The 12840-nt window shown below is 56.9% G+C and overlaps 1 protein-coding gene across 2 annotated transcripts; it reads left to right on the forward strand.

Annotated features, from left to right (window-relative positions):
• The first annotated feature begins 2570 nt into the window (after positions 1-2570).
• LOC149851694 (uncharacterized) lies at positions 2571-9741 on the forward strand. 2 transcript variants are annotated; one of them, XM_090030482.1, is made up of 2 exons: positions 2571-6555; positions 8705-9741. In XM_090030482.1, the coding sequence occupies exon 1, from the start codon at positions 4186-4188 to the stop codon at positions 5371-5373; it is 1188 nt and encodes a 395-aa protein (XP_089886608.1). In that variant the 5' UTR covers positions 2571-4185; the 3' UTR covers positions 5374-6555; positions 8705-9741. Both variants share the same exon structure in this region, with proteins under 2 accessions (XP_089886608.1, XP_089886610.1).
• Positions 9742-12840: the final 3099 nt, after the last annotated feature.

Here is a 12840-nt window from a genome sequence, read left to right on the forward strand (position 1 = left end):
CCTTGAGTACCCTGGGGTGCAGATTGTCAGGGCCAGCTGACTTGAAGGTATCCAGCTTCTCAAGGTGCATGGGAGCAGATTCACGGTTCACAGGGAACACGAAGGGCCCTCCCCAGGGCATCGGGCTGGAGGCTAGAGAGGAGAGCCCTGGGCTCTGAGCGCCCCAACTCACTCTGTGCAGGCCCAGAGCGCTGGGAGGGGAGGAGAGGAGATACAAGCCCGGATGCAGGACCTGGCTCCCAGGGAGACAGGAAAGGGGCTTCCCATCAGGCCTGTGTTGTGAAAGCTTCATCCCCAAGCAGGGCTCCCAGACTTGCCCCCTCGCTCCCCCACAGAGCAGTGGGTCCCCAGGCAGGGCACAGTACAAGGGGATCTGGAGCGATAGGTGCTGCTTTGGGCTCTCGGGTACACGTGCAGAGCTTGCAGAGCAATCCCAGCACAGTGCTATGCTGCACCATGCAGACATCCCCTCACAGCCCTCCAGAGAGCACTGCAAATGGCCTGAGGGCCACAGCTGGACACGGCCGGCAGAGCCCTGGGGACAAGCTGCTGGGACAGACAAGGGCCTGGCTCCCGGCTGCCATTCGCCCTGTGCCTGCAGCGCTGCAGGGGAGCGTGTCTCTGGCTGCACTGCCGGCACTCAAGCCCCTCGGTCCTGACTGTGCCCTGGGGTCAGCCTGTGCCGCCCGGCATGAGGGGTCACGCTGAGAATAAGGACAACCTCACACTGGCACAGAGCTCAGCTTTCACCCTCTAGAGGAACATTGCTTGTTTTTGGTGATGTGCTGGAGGAGGAGCCACTTCCCATGAGGATCCCATGATGCTCTTAGAGAAAGTGATCCTGACCCCTCTCTGCTACTGCACTGCGGGTGAGCAGCTAGGGCTGCTGGCTGGGGCGCAGGGGCAGACCTGGGTGTGCGGTGCACTGGAGCACTCCCACGTGCTTTAATCACTGCTTCACCCCAAGTTTCAAACCAGCTGCCTGGCAGCACCAGCAGCACTTCTAGTCTGGCAGTGCTGAGGGAGCTGGGTCCCTTTATGGCTCCTTAAAATCTCCCTGATCCCTCTGAAGGTCTCAATTGGCCAGCTGTCAATGATGCTTTCTTCTTATTAACTGGCTTGATGTTCTCCCAATCAAGCTGCTCTTTGTTCTGCAGTGCTGCAGTCTGTAAGCGGCTCTATGACGGACCAATAGGGGGTGCTCCTGCATTGAGCCACCCACCTCCCTGCACCCGACCACCTGCCAGGCTCCAAATGCCTCCCTAGGGGTGCCTTATGTCCAGCCCGACCCCTTCCTGGAGCACATATGCTAGCCTGGGGGTAACATCACAGCCACCACCCCGAGAAGGGACTGTCTCGGCCCTTGGGGAAACACAGGCCTAAGTATCCTATGGGTACTCGACCCAGTACAGGCACTTGGGGCACTTCCCCAAGTAAGGGGGCAAAAAGTAAAGTTCCCCTTAGTCCGCAGACCTAAGGGATCTCTTAGGCATAATTTAGACCCACCCCTCAAAAAGTCTCCCACATCAGTCAAAAAGGAGAACTTTATTGATTACAGGGGGTAGGGGAAACTAGGGTACAGGACTGAGCAATATCTTAGAAATCCTAAATAGCAAACAGTGTGGCTGAGGTAGCCTTTGTGGCAGTAAGCCACCTTGGTTTCTCCCCAAAATCTCTGCCCTGTGACTCTGTGATTAGATGGGCCAGCACAGAGGAGTCACACCTCAGCCTGTCTCTAGGTAACCTGAGCTGGCTGCAGTCCTGAGGGAGGAGGAACCTGCTCCCTCTGCCTACGTGACTGGCATCAATGACCTGGGTGGGGGGTTTCTACCTGGGGAGCTGGAATCTGCCCGGTAACAGGTGATGTATTTCAAATTGGTTGCCTGACAGCCAACTGGGGCTGACCTCCAATGGCCCAGGTGAATGAGTTCACAGGGGATATATAGGTTGGGAGGGGGAGGAGGTTCTTCTCTCTTCGGCCATGAGGTGAAGCAGCAGCAAAGCAGGGGAGACAGAGAAGCCTTACCATCGGGACCTAGCTCTCTCTCTCACCCCCAGACCCCAGAGGGGAAACGGAAGAACTCTGGAAGATGATTCTGAGGAAGCTACTCAATCATATTAGATATCTAGCTGGCAGTAACACAGATGCGTGATCAAAAGGCTACCTCAGCCCCACTGTTTGCTCTCTAGGATTTCTAAGATATTGCTCAACCCTGTACCCTAGTTTCCCCTACCCCCTGTAATCAATAATGCTCTCCTTTTTGACTGGTGTGGGAGACTTATTGAGGGGTGGGTCTAAATTACGCCTAAAAGACCCCTTAGGTCTGCGGACTAAAGGAGACTTTGCTTTTTGCCCCCTTGACTTGGGGAAGTGCCCCAAGTGCCTGTACTGGGTCAAGTACCCGTCAGACTATTAGGCCTGTGCTTCTCCAAGGACAGAGGGCTGAGACAGTCCCTTCTCGGGGTGGTGGTGGCACGTTACCCCCAGACTAGCGAGTGTGCCTCGGGAGAGGGGTCGGCCAAGCATAAGGCACCCCCAGGGAGGCATTCGGTGTCTGGAGGTGGGCGGGCGCAGGGAGGTGGGCGGCTCAACACAGGTGCACCCCCTACTGGCCCGCCACACGTGGTGGCAGAGGTGGGATATGAATGCCCAGATGTTTTACCTAGGTGGGATCCCTGCACCCGCCACACGTGGTGGTAGTGGTGGGATCTGAATACCGTGCACCTTTAAAGGCATAATATGGGAAGAGTAATAGAGACACTGAAACCTCTTGAGAAAACAATTTCTAATTTGGCATCGGGTCGACTGGATAGTGTAGATAGCCAGGATGGCAGAGCAGTACACCGAAAAGACCATGCCTGAACTGAAAGAGCTGGCGAAAGAGAGGCCTTCATGTGAAGAAAGGGCTAAAGAAGGAGGAACTGATTAAACTCCTGTGCGACCATGACTCAGCCACAGAGCAACCTCCACACACGCCAACTCCTGAGTCCTCCCCAGAATCACAGTGCCGCATGCCAAGTTCGCAGTCCTCAGGGAGATCAACCCCTACAGAGGGGCAACAGGGCAAGCTCAAGTATGAGCTGGATCTGAAAAAGATGGAAGTGGAGTTGAAAGAAATGGAGCTGGAGAAGGCAAAGATGGAGAAGGAGGCTGAGCATGAGAAGGCAAAGATGGAGATGGAGCTGAGGAAGATGGACCTGGCGGAGAAGACAGCACAGCGCGAGGCCCGAGAGGCAGAGGCCAAGCGCGAGGCGGAGGCCCAAGAGGCAGAGGCCAAGCGCAAGCACGAACTGGAGGTACTCTGTCTGTGGACCAACGGGGATGGTGCAGGCCCTCCGCGAGCTCCCGGGGAACGCCCCAAACCGAACTCCTCAGCCTTCGCTCGCTACCAACCCGGAGATGACCCCGAAGTATTCCTCAGCATCTTTGAGAAGCAAGCCCGACGGCTGAAGGTGCCTGAGTAGGAGTACATGCTGCACGTAGCGGCTCTGGTAGATGGCGACCTGGCAGCGTTCCTGAACAGCCTGCCCTCAGATACAGCTGATGACTATGATACATTTAAACAGGCCATGGCTTTGAGGTTCAAGTTAGGGCCGGACTATTTCCGGAAAAAATTCCAGAATCTCCGCCCACAACGGGAGAAGTCAATGACTGACTATGGGGCCTTGTTGTGGGATGCTTTCCTTAAATGGGTAGGGAGAGCCAAGGCTGACACTGCCAAGAAAACGTACCAACTCATGGCATTGGACCAATTCTATCATTGCTGTCCAAGGGAGGTTAAAACCCTGGTCAAGGACAGGGGCCCCAAAACAGTCCAAGAGGCCGCTGAAATTGCAGATCAGCTGTTGCTTAATTGTGAGGGGTCAGACAAGAAGCCCCCCTAGTCTGGGAAGGAACATAAAGGGGTCCAAGGAGGGGCAAGAGGAGGGCCAGGTCCAAAAGGGGAAAAGGGGCCATCCCAGACCGAGCAGAAGGAGGCCCCTGATTGGACCAAACACCCCAATTCGGAGAAGAGGGGGTGCTATAACTGCAGGGAGCCGGGCCACATCAAGCCCAACTGCCCAAAGTTAAGCACCAAGCCCAAGCCCGTCAGACAAGCAACAGCTGTACGCAGTGAGGGGGAAGGCCCGAGCCCCTCCGCGGGGCGTGCCTGTTGCTACAGGATCACAAACCCAGAGGAGGTGATGGCCCCCCACCGGACCAAGATAACGGTCAATGGGAGAACCCTTATTGGGGAACTGGACACGGGGTCCAGCGTGACATTAATCGATGCCAACCTAGTTTCACCTGCAGATATAATCCCCAGGAAGACCCTTACCATTCAAGGGGTGGAGTCTCCACCATTTGAGATACCGGTAACCCGGTCACCCCTCGAGTGGAGAGGCTGCTCGATGCATGTAGAAATGGGTGTGCTGGAAGGGGCTCCGGCTCCCATCCTGGTGGGACGGGATATACTTAATCAAGAACTCCTGCACCGGGAGGTGGACCAGGCCCTAGAGCTAGAGTCCTACCGCATTAATGCGGTGACACATCTGCAGAGCAAAAATGCTAGACGGGGAGGGTTAGAAACTCCCCAACAGACACCCACGCCATTGGCTGCACTGGGAGAGTCCCCAGTGGAGGGTGATCGCACACCAATTCCTGAGGGAACTAGCAACCCCGAGGGTGGGCTAAGTGACAGTCCCAGGGAAGTGTCTGTTCCATCAGTGGCAGAGGAAGGAGAGCCTCTCAGGGAGGAGTTCAGCGAAGTCCCTGAGGGTGAAGATGCACTCCCCGCAGGAGCCCCCGAACTCTCTGCGGACAGCTTAGCCGGGCGAGAGGCGTTCAAGCAGGAGGATCTGGGGGACCCCAGCTTGGAGGACCTCCGGCAGATGGCTCAGGAGCAGGAGAGTGAGTTTACCCCGGAGAAGAGGGAACAGGTGGTCTGGGATAAGGGACTTCTCTACCGGTTGTGGGTGCCCAGGAACTGCACCCAGACCTGGGAACCCCATCGCCTGATCATTGTACTTTGCATATACAGACAACGATTGTTCTCCATGGCTCACGATTTACCGTGTGCCAGTCACATGGGCAGGGAACGGACACGCCAGCGGCTGCAGGCGAACTTTTATTGGCCCCGAATTGCCCAGGATGTGACGGACTCTTGCAGATCTTGCGAGACATGCCAGCAGAAGGGCAAAAGTGGGGACAAGAGCAAGGCTCCCCTACAGCCCCTCTCTGCTCCCTTGTGGGACAAGATCGAGGCCATTAAGGAGTGGCCGCCTCCACAAACCAAGAAGCAAGTCAGAGCCTTCCTGGGCCTGGCCGGATATTACAGACGGTTTGTCCCGGGATTCGGAGTGACGGCAGCTCCCCTACATGAGCTGACCTAGAAGGGCAGCCCTTATCCCGTGGTCTGGAGGCCAGGATGGCAAGAAGCATTCGACACCCTAAAGGCCGCCCTGGTCAAAGACCGATCCTGAAGGCACCGCTCTTTGATGAACCCTTCTACGTCGCCACGGACGCCTCCGACGCAGGACTAGGAGCCGTACTCCTACAAGAGCACCAAGGGACGCGGCCCCCCGTGGTGTACCTCAGCCGGAAATTAATCCCTCGGGAGCGAAACCTGTCGTCTATCGAGAAGGAGTGTCTGGCAATCGTCTGGGGACTGAACACGCTGAGGCCCTATGTATGGGGGCAGCCGTTCACCGTCCTACCGGACCGTGCCCCACTGCGGTGGCTGCAGACGATGCGAAACTCCACTGCCAAGCCGCAGCGATGGGCCCGGCAGCTTCAGGAGTTCAACTGCACCGTCGAGCACATTGAGGGATGGCAGAATGTGGTCGCAGATGCCCCGTCACGAAAGGACTCGCGGTCATGGGTCGGGTGGACTCAGGCCTGCATGAGAGGCTCGGACGGGGAAGTTCCTGAATGTGCTTTTATGTTTTATATGTTTTATTGTTAGGACCAGTATCATGTGGTGTGTAGTTTTCTGTAGGGTCGAAAAGGTGACCCCTCCAAACTAGCACGCTTGTCTCCATACCTCTGTGAAGCTACGGATCCAAGCGTTTAAAGGAGGGGGGGGAAGTGTGGGGTAAACCCACCTTGTTTCTCCCCAAAATCTCCGCCCTGTGACACTGTGACTAAAACCTCTGAGCAGCAACCATTTGATTAGAGGGGCCAGCACGGAGGAGTCACACCTCCGCCGGTCTCTTTAGGTAACTTGAACTGGCTGCAGTCCTGAGGGAGGGGGGACCTGCTCGCTCTGCCCACGGGACTGGAATCAATGACCTGGGTGGGGGGTTTCTACCTGGGGGGCTGGAATCTGCCCGGTAACAGGTGATGTATTTCAAATTGGTTGGCTGACAGCCAGCTGGGGCTGACCTCCACTGGCCCAGGTGAATGAGGTCACACGGGCTGTATAGGTTGGGGGGAAGGCGGCTCTCTTCTCTCCTCGGCCATGAGGTGAAGCAGCAGCCAAGCAGGGGAGACAGAGGAGCCTTGCCATCGGGACCCAGCTCTCTCTCTCACCCCACGACTCCAGAGGGGAAACTGGAGAGCTCTGGAAGATGCTGGTGAGTAAGCTACTCAGTCGCATTAGATATCTAGCTGGCAGTAACACAGATGCGTGATCAAAAGGCTACCTCAGCCACACTGCTTGCTCTCTAGGATTTCTAAGATATTGCTGAACCCTGTCCCCTAGTTTCCCCTACCCCCTGTAATCAATAAAGTTCTCCTTTGTGACCGGTGTGGAAGACTTATTGAGGGGTGGGTCTAAATTATGCCTAAGAGACCCCTTAGGTCTGTGGACTAAGGGAAACTTTGCTTTTTGCCCCCGGACTTGGGGAAGTGCCCAAGTGCCTGTACCGGGTCCAGTACCCGTCGGACTATTAGGCCTGTGTTTCCCTGAGGACACAGGGCCGAGACAGTCCCTTCTCGGGGTGGGGGCGGCACGTTACCCCCAGACTAGCGAGTGTGCTCCGGGAGAGGGGTCGGCCGAGCATCAGGCGCCCTAGGGAGGCATTCGGCGCCTGGCAGGCGGTCGGGCGCACGGAGGTGGGCGGCTCGAGGCAGGAGCACCCCCTACTGGCCCGCCACACAAGGGACATGCCACAAACATGTTCTGACACCTTACATACACGTTTTAACATGCCAGAGACATGCAATAACATGCCACAACCCTGGCGCGGCTTTTCCAGGTGTCAGAGCATGAGGAGATGTATGGGATGTGTGAGCACAGAGGATTGCAGAGGTGGCAGAACATGCCCCCACACACCAAGGACATGCCTCGACTTGGCATGGACATGCTATGAGGGCACTGGGACAGACTGGGAGATCCGATGGCACTGGGAGATATTGGGAGCGTTTTGGGAGATAGAGATACTGGGGGGGCATGCAGCTCATAAGCAATAGTTTAAAAATATTTAAAAGAAACGTTTCCTCCGCGTTATCTGTTTTGCAAGCTAAGAAGCAGGCGGATGCCAGCAAGCCCCCGCGCTCTGGAGGGGCAGCTGGGCAGAGTGACCGGCCCAGTATCCTGCCTGGCACTGATGGCAGTACACAGGGGGAGGGAAGGAGGGCCAGCCCCACGGGAGAGCATTGCCCTTATTTTGAGCTGGACCCAGGACCAGACCCGTGCGCGGTGAGTGCCTGAGGGCTGAGCTGGGCCTCTGCTCTCACCGCCAGCCCCCTCCCCTGCCAACGAACCCAGGCATCCCAGCCCCCAGCCCCCTCCCCTATACAGAACCCAGGCATCCAAGACCCCAACCTCCCTGCTCTCTCCTGCACCCAGCGCCCCCAAGACAACCCAGGCATCCGGCCACCCAGGCCCGCTGCTCTCCCCTCCAGCCCCTCCCTGCAGAAAGCCCAGGGGTCCGGGCCCCCCGCCCCGCCCTCTCACCCCCCAGGCCTCTCCCCTCCCAGAGGAGCCAAAGGTCTCGGGGTCTGTGCGTGTCCTCTAGACACTTTCGTTGCATGTATGAACGTCGAGCCGCTCGAGTCACGGGTCACTGAGAGTGTGTGCCGTTTCTGCGGGACTCTCAGAGCCGCAAACCGGGAGCTTGTTTCCTGGTCCGTGTGCGGCAGAAACAGCAGGACCGGGTATTTCTGTGCAAACACTGAACACAGGCGTGGAAGAGATCAAACTCTGCGTTGTGGTTGGTATTAGCATTCACAGACTCGGTCTGACTTTAGTGGCAACTACACCGTGCAATCGTAGCTAACAGAACTCCCCCTCTACAAGTGAATGTACCTTTTTATACTGCATATTGTGAAAACAGACATAATTTAAACCAGGCATCCTTGAAACGAAAGCCAGGGGTAAATCATAACAGTTGCTTGCTCAGCAACACCTTTTGTTTTGAAAACTGTTATCACCTTTTTGCTTTTAGGAAAGGAAGAACATTTCTTCCACAAGAACTGTGCCTGGAGTCATAGTAAGCAGAAGAGTGTTTCTTCTCTTAAAACATTTTAAAATACGAAGCAAGACCACTTATTCTTCACTCGTTTTTCTTAATCCAGTTAGAGGCCTGGATTGATCTAGTTCAACACGGGTCATCTCTGCAACCAACACACACGACACACTGACCAGTTCCATGAGGCACACACACACACAACACAAGTATCTCTCATACACCCCCAGTGTGTCTCTTACACACTCACACGTTTTTTACATCCCCCTCCAACTATTATTCTCTCTCTCTCTCGCTCTCTCTCTCTCTCCAGACATGTAGGGCTGGATGGGACCGTGTGAGTTTATCGGGTCCAGCCCCCTGCTCGGGGCAGGAAAGACCACAGGGATCCAGTCACCCAGCGAGGTGTGCGTCCAGTCCCCTGCTGAAGCTCTCCAGGGCAGGCGCGGCCCCACCCCGCTGGGAGACCAGACAACGTCCGCTAAGTCCTGGACTCCTGAGGGCCCTGTTGCCCCACAGCTCCTCCCTCGCTACCTCCCAGCCGAGACTCCTCTCGTTCCTTTGTTTTCTACAGCAATAGTGCAGATTTCCAGACAGTACCCTCCACATGGCCGTGAGGACCCGTGGCCCCATATATCAGTCCACAGAGACCACGCACAGCTCGGCTACATCAGTGGAGTGACAGTGGTACCATTTACTTCTGCTCGAGGCCTGAATGCCAGTCCTTGGACCCAGCGGTGAAGGAATCGCTGAAATATCTATTGTCCATCTTGGATGCGAGAGGTGGATCACAGGGAGATTCAGAGTGGTGTAAAATTCCTGTCCCAATGAGTGAAGCCCAGCAGGGATGAGTGTCAGGGGTGCAGGTCAGAAAAAGCAGATTTCATAGATTTCATAGACATTAGGGCTGGAAGGGACCTTGTGAGATCATCAAGTCCAGCCCCCTGCCCTGTGAGCTTGTCCAGCTCAGCCTGGATCACCCGCCTATTTTCTCGCGGATGGTTTGCCTCAAAGTTTGGTGTCATCAGCAAACTCGGAGAGTCCACTCCTGACTCCAGTGTGCACATCATTAATGAAGGTGTTGAACAGTATGGGTCCCAGGACAGAGCCTAGACGGACCCCACTGGTCACAGGGCACCACAATGAGTGACTGCCATCAATTATAACCCTCTGGGTCCGACCATGAAGCCAATTTCCCAGCCAGCGGATCGTGGTGGAGCCAAGGCCACAATTGGGCAGTTTGGCCAAGAGGTGATCATGGGATACCAGATCAAAAGCTTTTTTGAAGTCAAGATATATGACATCAATCTCTTCTCCCTTGTCCAGGTGATAGGTCACCTGGTCATAGAAGGAAATGAGATTGGTCAAACAAGACCTACCCACAACAAACCCGTGCTGGCTGTCCCTTAGGATGTTAGCCTGGGCCAGTCCATCAAGCATGGCCTCCTTAATAAACTTTTCTAAGTTCTTCCCCAGGATAGAAGTCAGGCTAATGGGCCTGTAGTTAGCCGGATCCACTCTCCTCCCTTTTTTAGAAGATCGGGACCACATTGGCCTTCTTCCAGTCTTCGGGCACTACACCAGAGTGCCAGGAGCTCTCGAAGAACCATGCCAGGGGCTGGGCTATGATGCTCGCCAGCTCCTTGAGTACCCTGGGGTGCAGGTTGTCAGGGCCAGCTGACTTGAAGGTATCCAGCTTCTCAAGGTGTTCCTTCACGAGGTCAGCATTGATGGAGGGTAGGGGATCCCCCTCACCCAGATTTCCCTGTCCCATAGCAGGCATGGGCATCCCATGGGACTGATGAAAGACTGACGCAAAGTACCTATTTAATAGGTTGGCTTTTTCCTGGGCGTCAGTTGTCAGTTGCCCCATCTGGTTTAGCAGGGGTCCAATGTTGCCCTTGCTTTTCCTCCGGCTCCCCACATATCTGAAAAAGGACATTTTGTTGTCCTTGATGCCTGAAGCCAGTTGGAGTTCAGTTGCAGCCTTGGCTTTCCTGGTTTGGTCCCTGCAGAACTGGACCAGCGCGGAGTAATCCTCCTTGGAGGTGAATCCCGTCCTCCATCCTTTGTAGGCTTTCCTTTTTAGCTGCAGGAGGTCCGCTAGGTCTCTGGAGAGCCAGGGGGGCTGCTGTGCCTTCTTGCTGCCTTTCCTCCGTGTTGGAATAGATTTAGCTTGTGCACTGAGGATCGCTTCCTTGAGAAGCAACCACTCTTCTTGAACTCCCATCTCCCTGGGGTCATGGTCCCTGAGGGCCTGACCGACTAGCCTCTTGAGCTTATCAAAGTCGGCTTTTCTGAAGTCAAGGACTTCTGTGTTGCTGACTGACTTGCCAGCTTTACGGCAGATGGTGAAGGTGATCAGCTCGTGGTCCCTGTCACCCAACTTCCCATCAATCACTAGGTCGCCGATTAGGTCGTCCCCCGTAGCCAGTACCAGGTCAAGCAGCGCTTTGCCTCTCATTGGCCCATAGACTTCTTGAGTCAGGTAGAGGTCATCCACACACGAGAGAAAGCTTTGCACCTGCTCAGATTTAGCTAAGTGATCTTCCCACGAGATGTCCGGGTAATTGAAGTCACCCATGACAACCAAGGTCCTGGAGCGAGCGGCCTCAGTCAGTTCCCGGGCGAACTCCTGCTCAAGCTCGGGACTTTGAGTGGGAGGTCTGTAGTTGACTACCACCGTTGTGTCCCCTGTGCCGAATTCCCCACAAATTTTTACCCAGAGGGTCTCTAGCTGTCCCTGCCGGTCGCCAACATCAGCTTGCAGGGACATGTAGCTTTCCTTCACATAGAGAGCTACACCCCCGCCCCTTTTGTCGACACGATCCCTCCTGTACAGGGTATAGCCCTCTATCCCCGTGGTCCAGTCATGGGTGGAGTCCCACCAGGTCTCCGTTATCCCAATGACATCATATTTCTTTGCACTGAGCAGGAGGATGAGCTCGTCCTGCTTGTTGCCCAGGCTCCTGGCATTAGTGTACAGGCAGGCAAGAGTGCCCTTGGGGGCTCTTGCCTTGCCCACAGATTGTGCCAGGGCTGGGGCACGGGTGGGCTCCCTCAAGTGCCTTGGTCCTCTGGCTTTGCAAGGGCCGTTCAGCGGGCCAGCAGTGGCAGTCGTACCCCCATCCCCCAGTGGGCTTAGTTTAAAGCCCGGTGGAGCAGGTCAGCCAGCTTGGCTGAGAAGAGCCTCCTCCCCAGGGGAGAGAGGTGGAGGCCATCTCTTCCCAGCAGCTCACTGCCTCTCTCTCCAAAGAGCGGGCTGTGGTCATGGAAGCCAAAGCCTTCCCGATGACACCAGCGCCGCAGTCTTTGGTTCACCGCGTGGATCCTCCTCTCCCTCCTTCAGCCCGTAGCCCGAGCCTGGGAGGAGCGACGAAAACACCACCTGAGCTCCCAGACTCCTAAGCCCCTCTCCCAACTCCCTGTAGCGCCTATGACCTGGCTGGGGGGCTCCGAGCCGTGTCATTGGTGCCCACGTGAATAAGGAGCATGGGGTAGTGGTCTGTAGGCTGGAGGAGCTGCGGGATCCTCTCCGCAATGTCTCGGATGCGGGCCCCTGGGAAGCAGCAGACTTCCCGTGCTAAGGGGTCGGGGCGGCAGATTGCCCCCTCAGTGCCCGCAGGACGGGGTCTCCCACAACAAACACCTTTCGCTTTGTCTTGGGGAGAGTGGGGCCGGTAGCTGCGGTCGAGCCTGGGTTGCCTGCGGGAGCCGGCAACTGCGCAGGCTCTGCTGGGACTGCAAGAGGTGCGAACCTGTTGCTAAGCTCCGGCGAGGCAGGGGCCTTGGTGCGGCGGGCCTTGGGGCCCTTGACCACCTCGGTCCATGCCCCTGACTGGGCAGAGCGGGAGGTCCCAGAGTCCTCCTTAGTCCTGGAGGGAGACGGAGCTCTCCCCTGCGGCTCCCGGGGGAGAAGGGCCTGGCAGTAGGAGTCTGTCTGCTGCTTACAGTCCCTGATGGCACGCAGTCTCTGGACTGTGGTCTGGAGCTCCTCCAGCCGGTGCACCAGAGACCCCAGTAGGGAGCAGACCCCGCAAGGGGAGGTGGCCATGCTCCCGGGCCCCAGAGCCTGAAAAAGGGACAGGCAGCCCCCGCAGCCGAGAGCCAGGGGCTCCGCGTGCGTGGAGCCCGGGACCACGGGCTCCGTCTGGGCGGCCGTCTTTGAGGTGCCCAATGGGGGGCCGCAGAGCCCGAGGGGACCCTCGGGGTGCGGCGCGTGCCCATCCGTGTCATGCCTCTGGTAGGCTGGCTACGGCTGGGGCTGACTACTCTGGGGGGGTCGCAGGCAGGGTCTCGTGCCCTCCCACGCCCTCCCCTGCACGAACTCCGCGCTAACTCAAGCGGCTGTTTACGCAGCCTGTTTGTGCGGCTCCGGTCACAGGGCTCCCTGGGCGGCGGGGCCAAGTAGGGGCCTGGGCGGGGGCTTGACCCTGCCCGGCACCAGGC

Source organism: Crocodylus siamensis, unplaced genomic scaffold (genome assembly GCF_052110815.1).
Source record: "Crocodylus siamensis isolate JL-2025a unplaced genomic scaffold, ASM5211081v1 HiC_scaffold_478, whole genome shotgun sequence".
NCBI classification, from domain to species: Eukaryota; Metazoa; Chordata; order Crocodylia; family Crocodylidae; genus Crocodylus; species Crocodylus siamensis.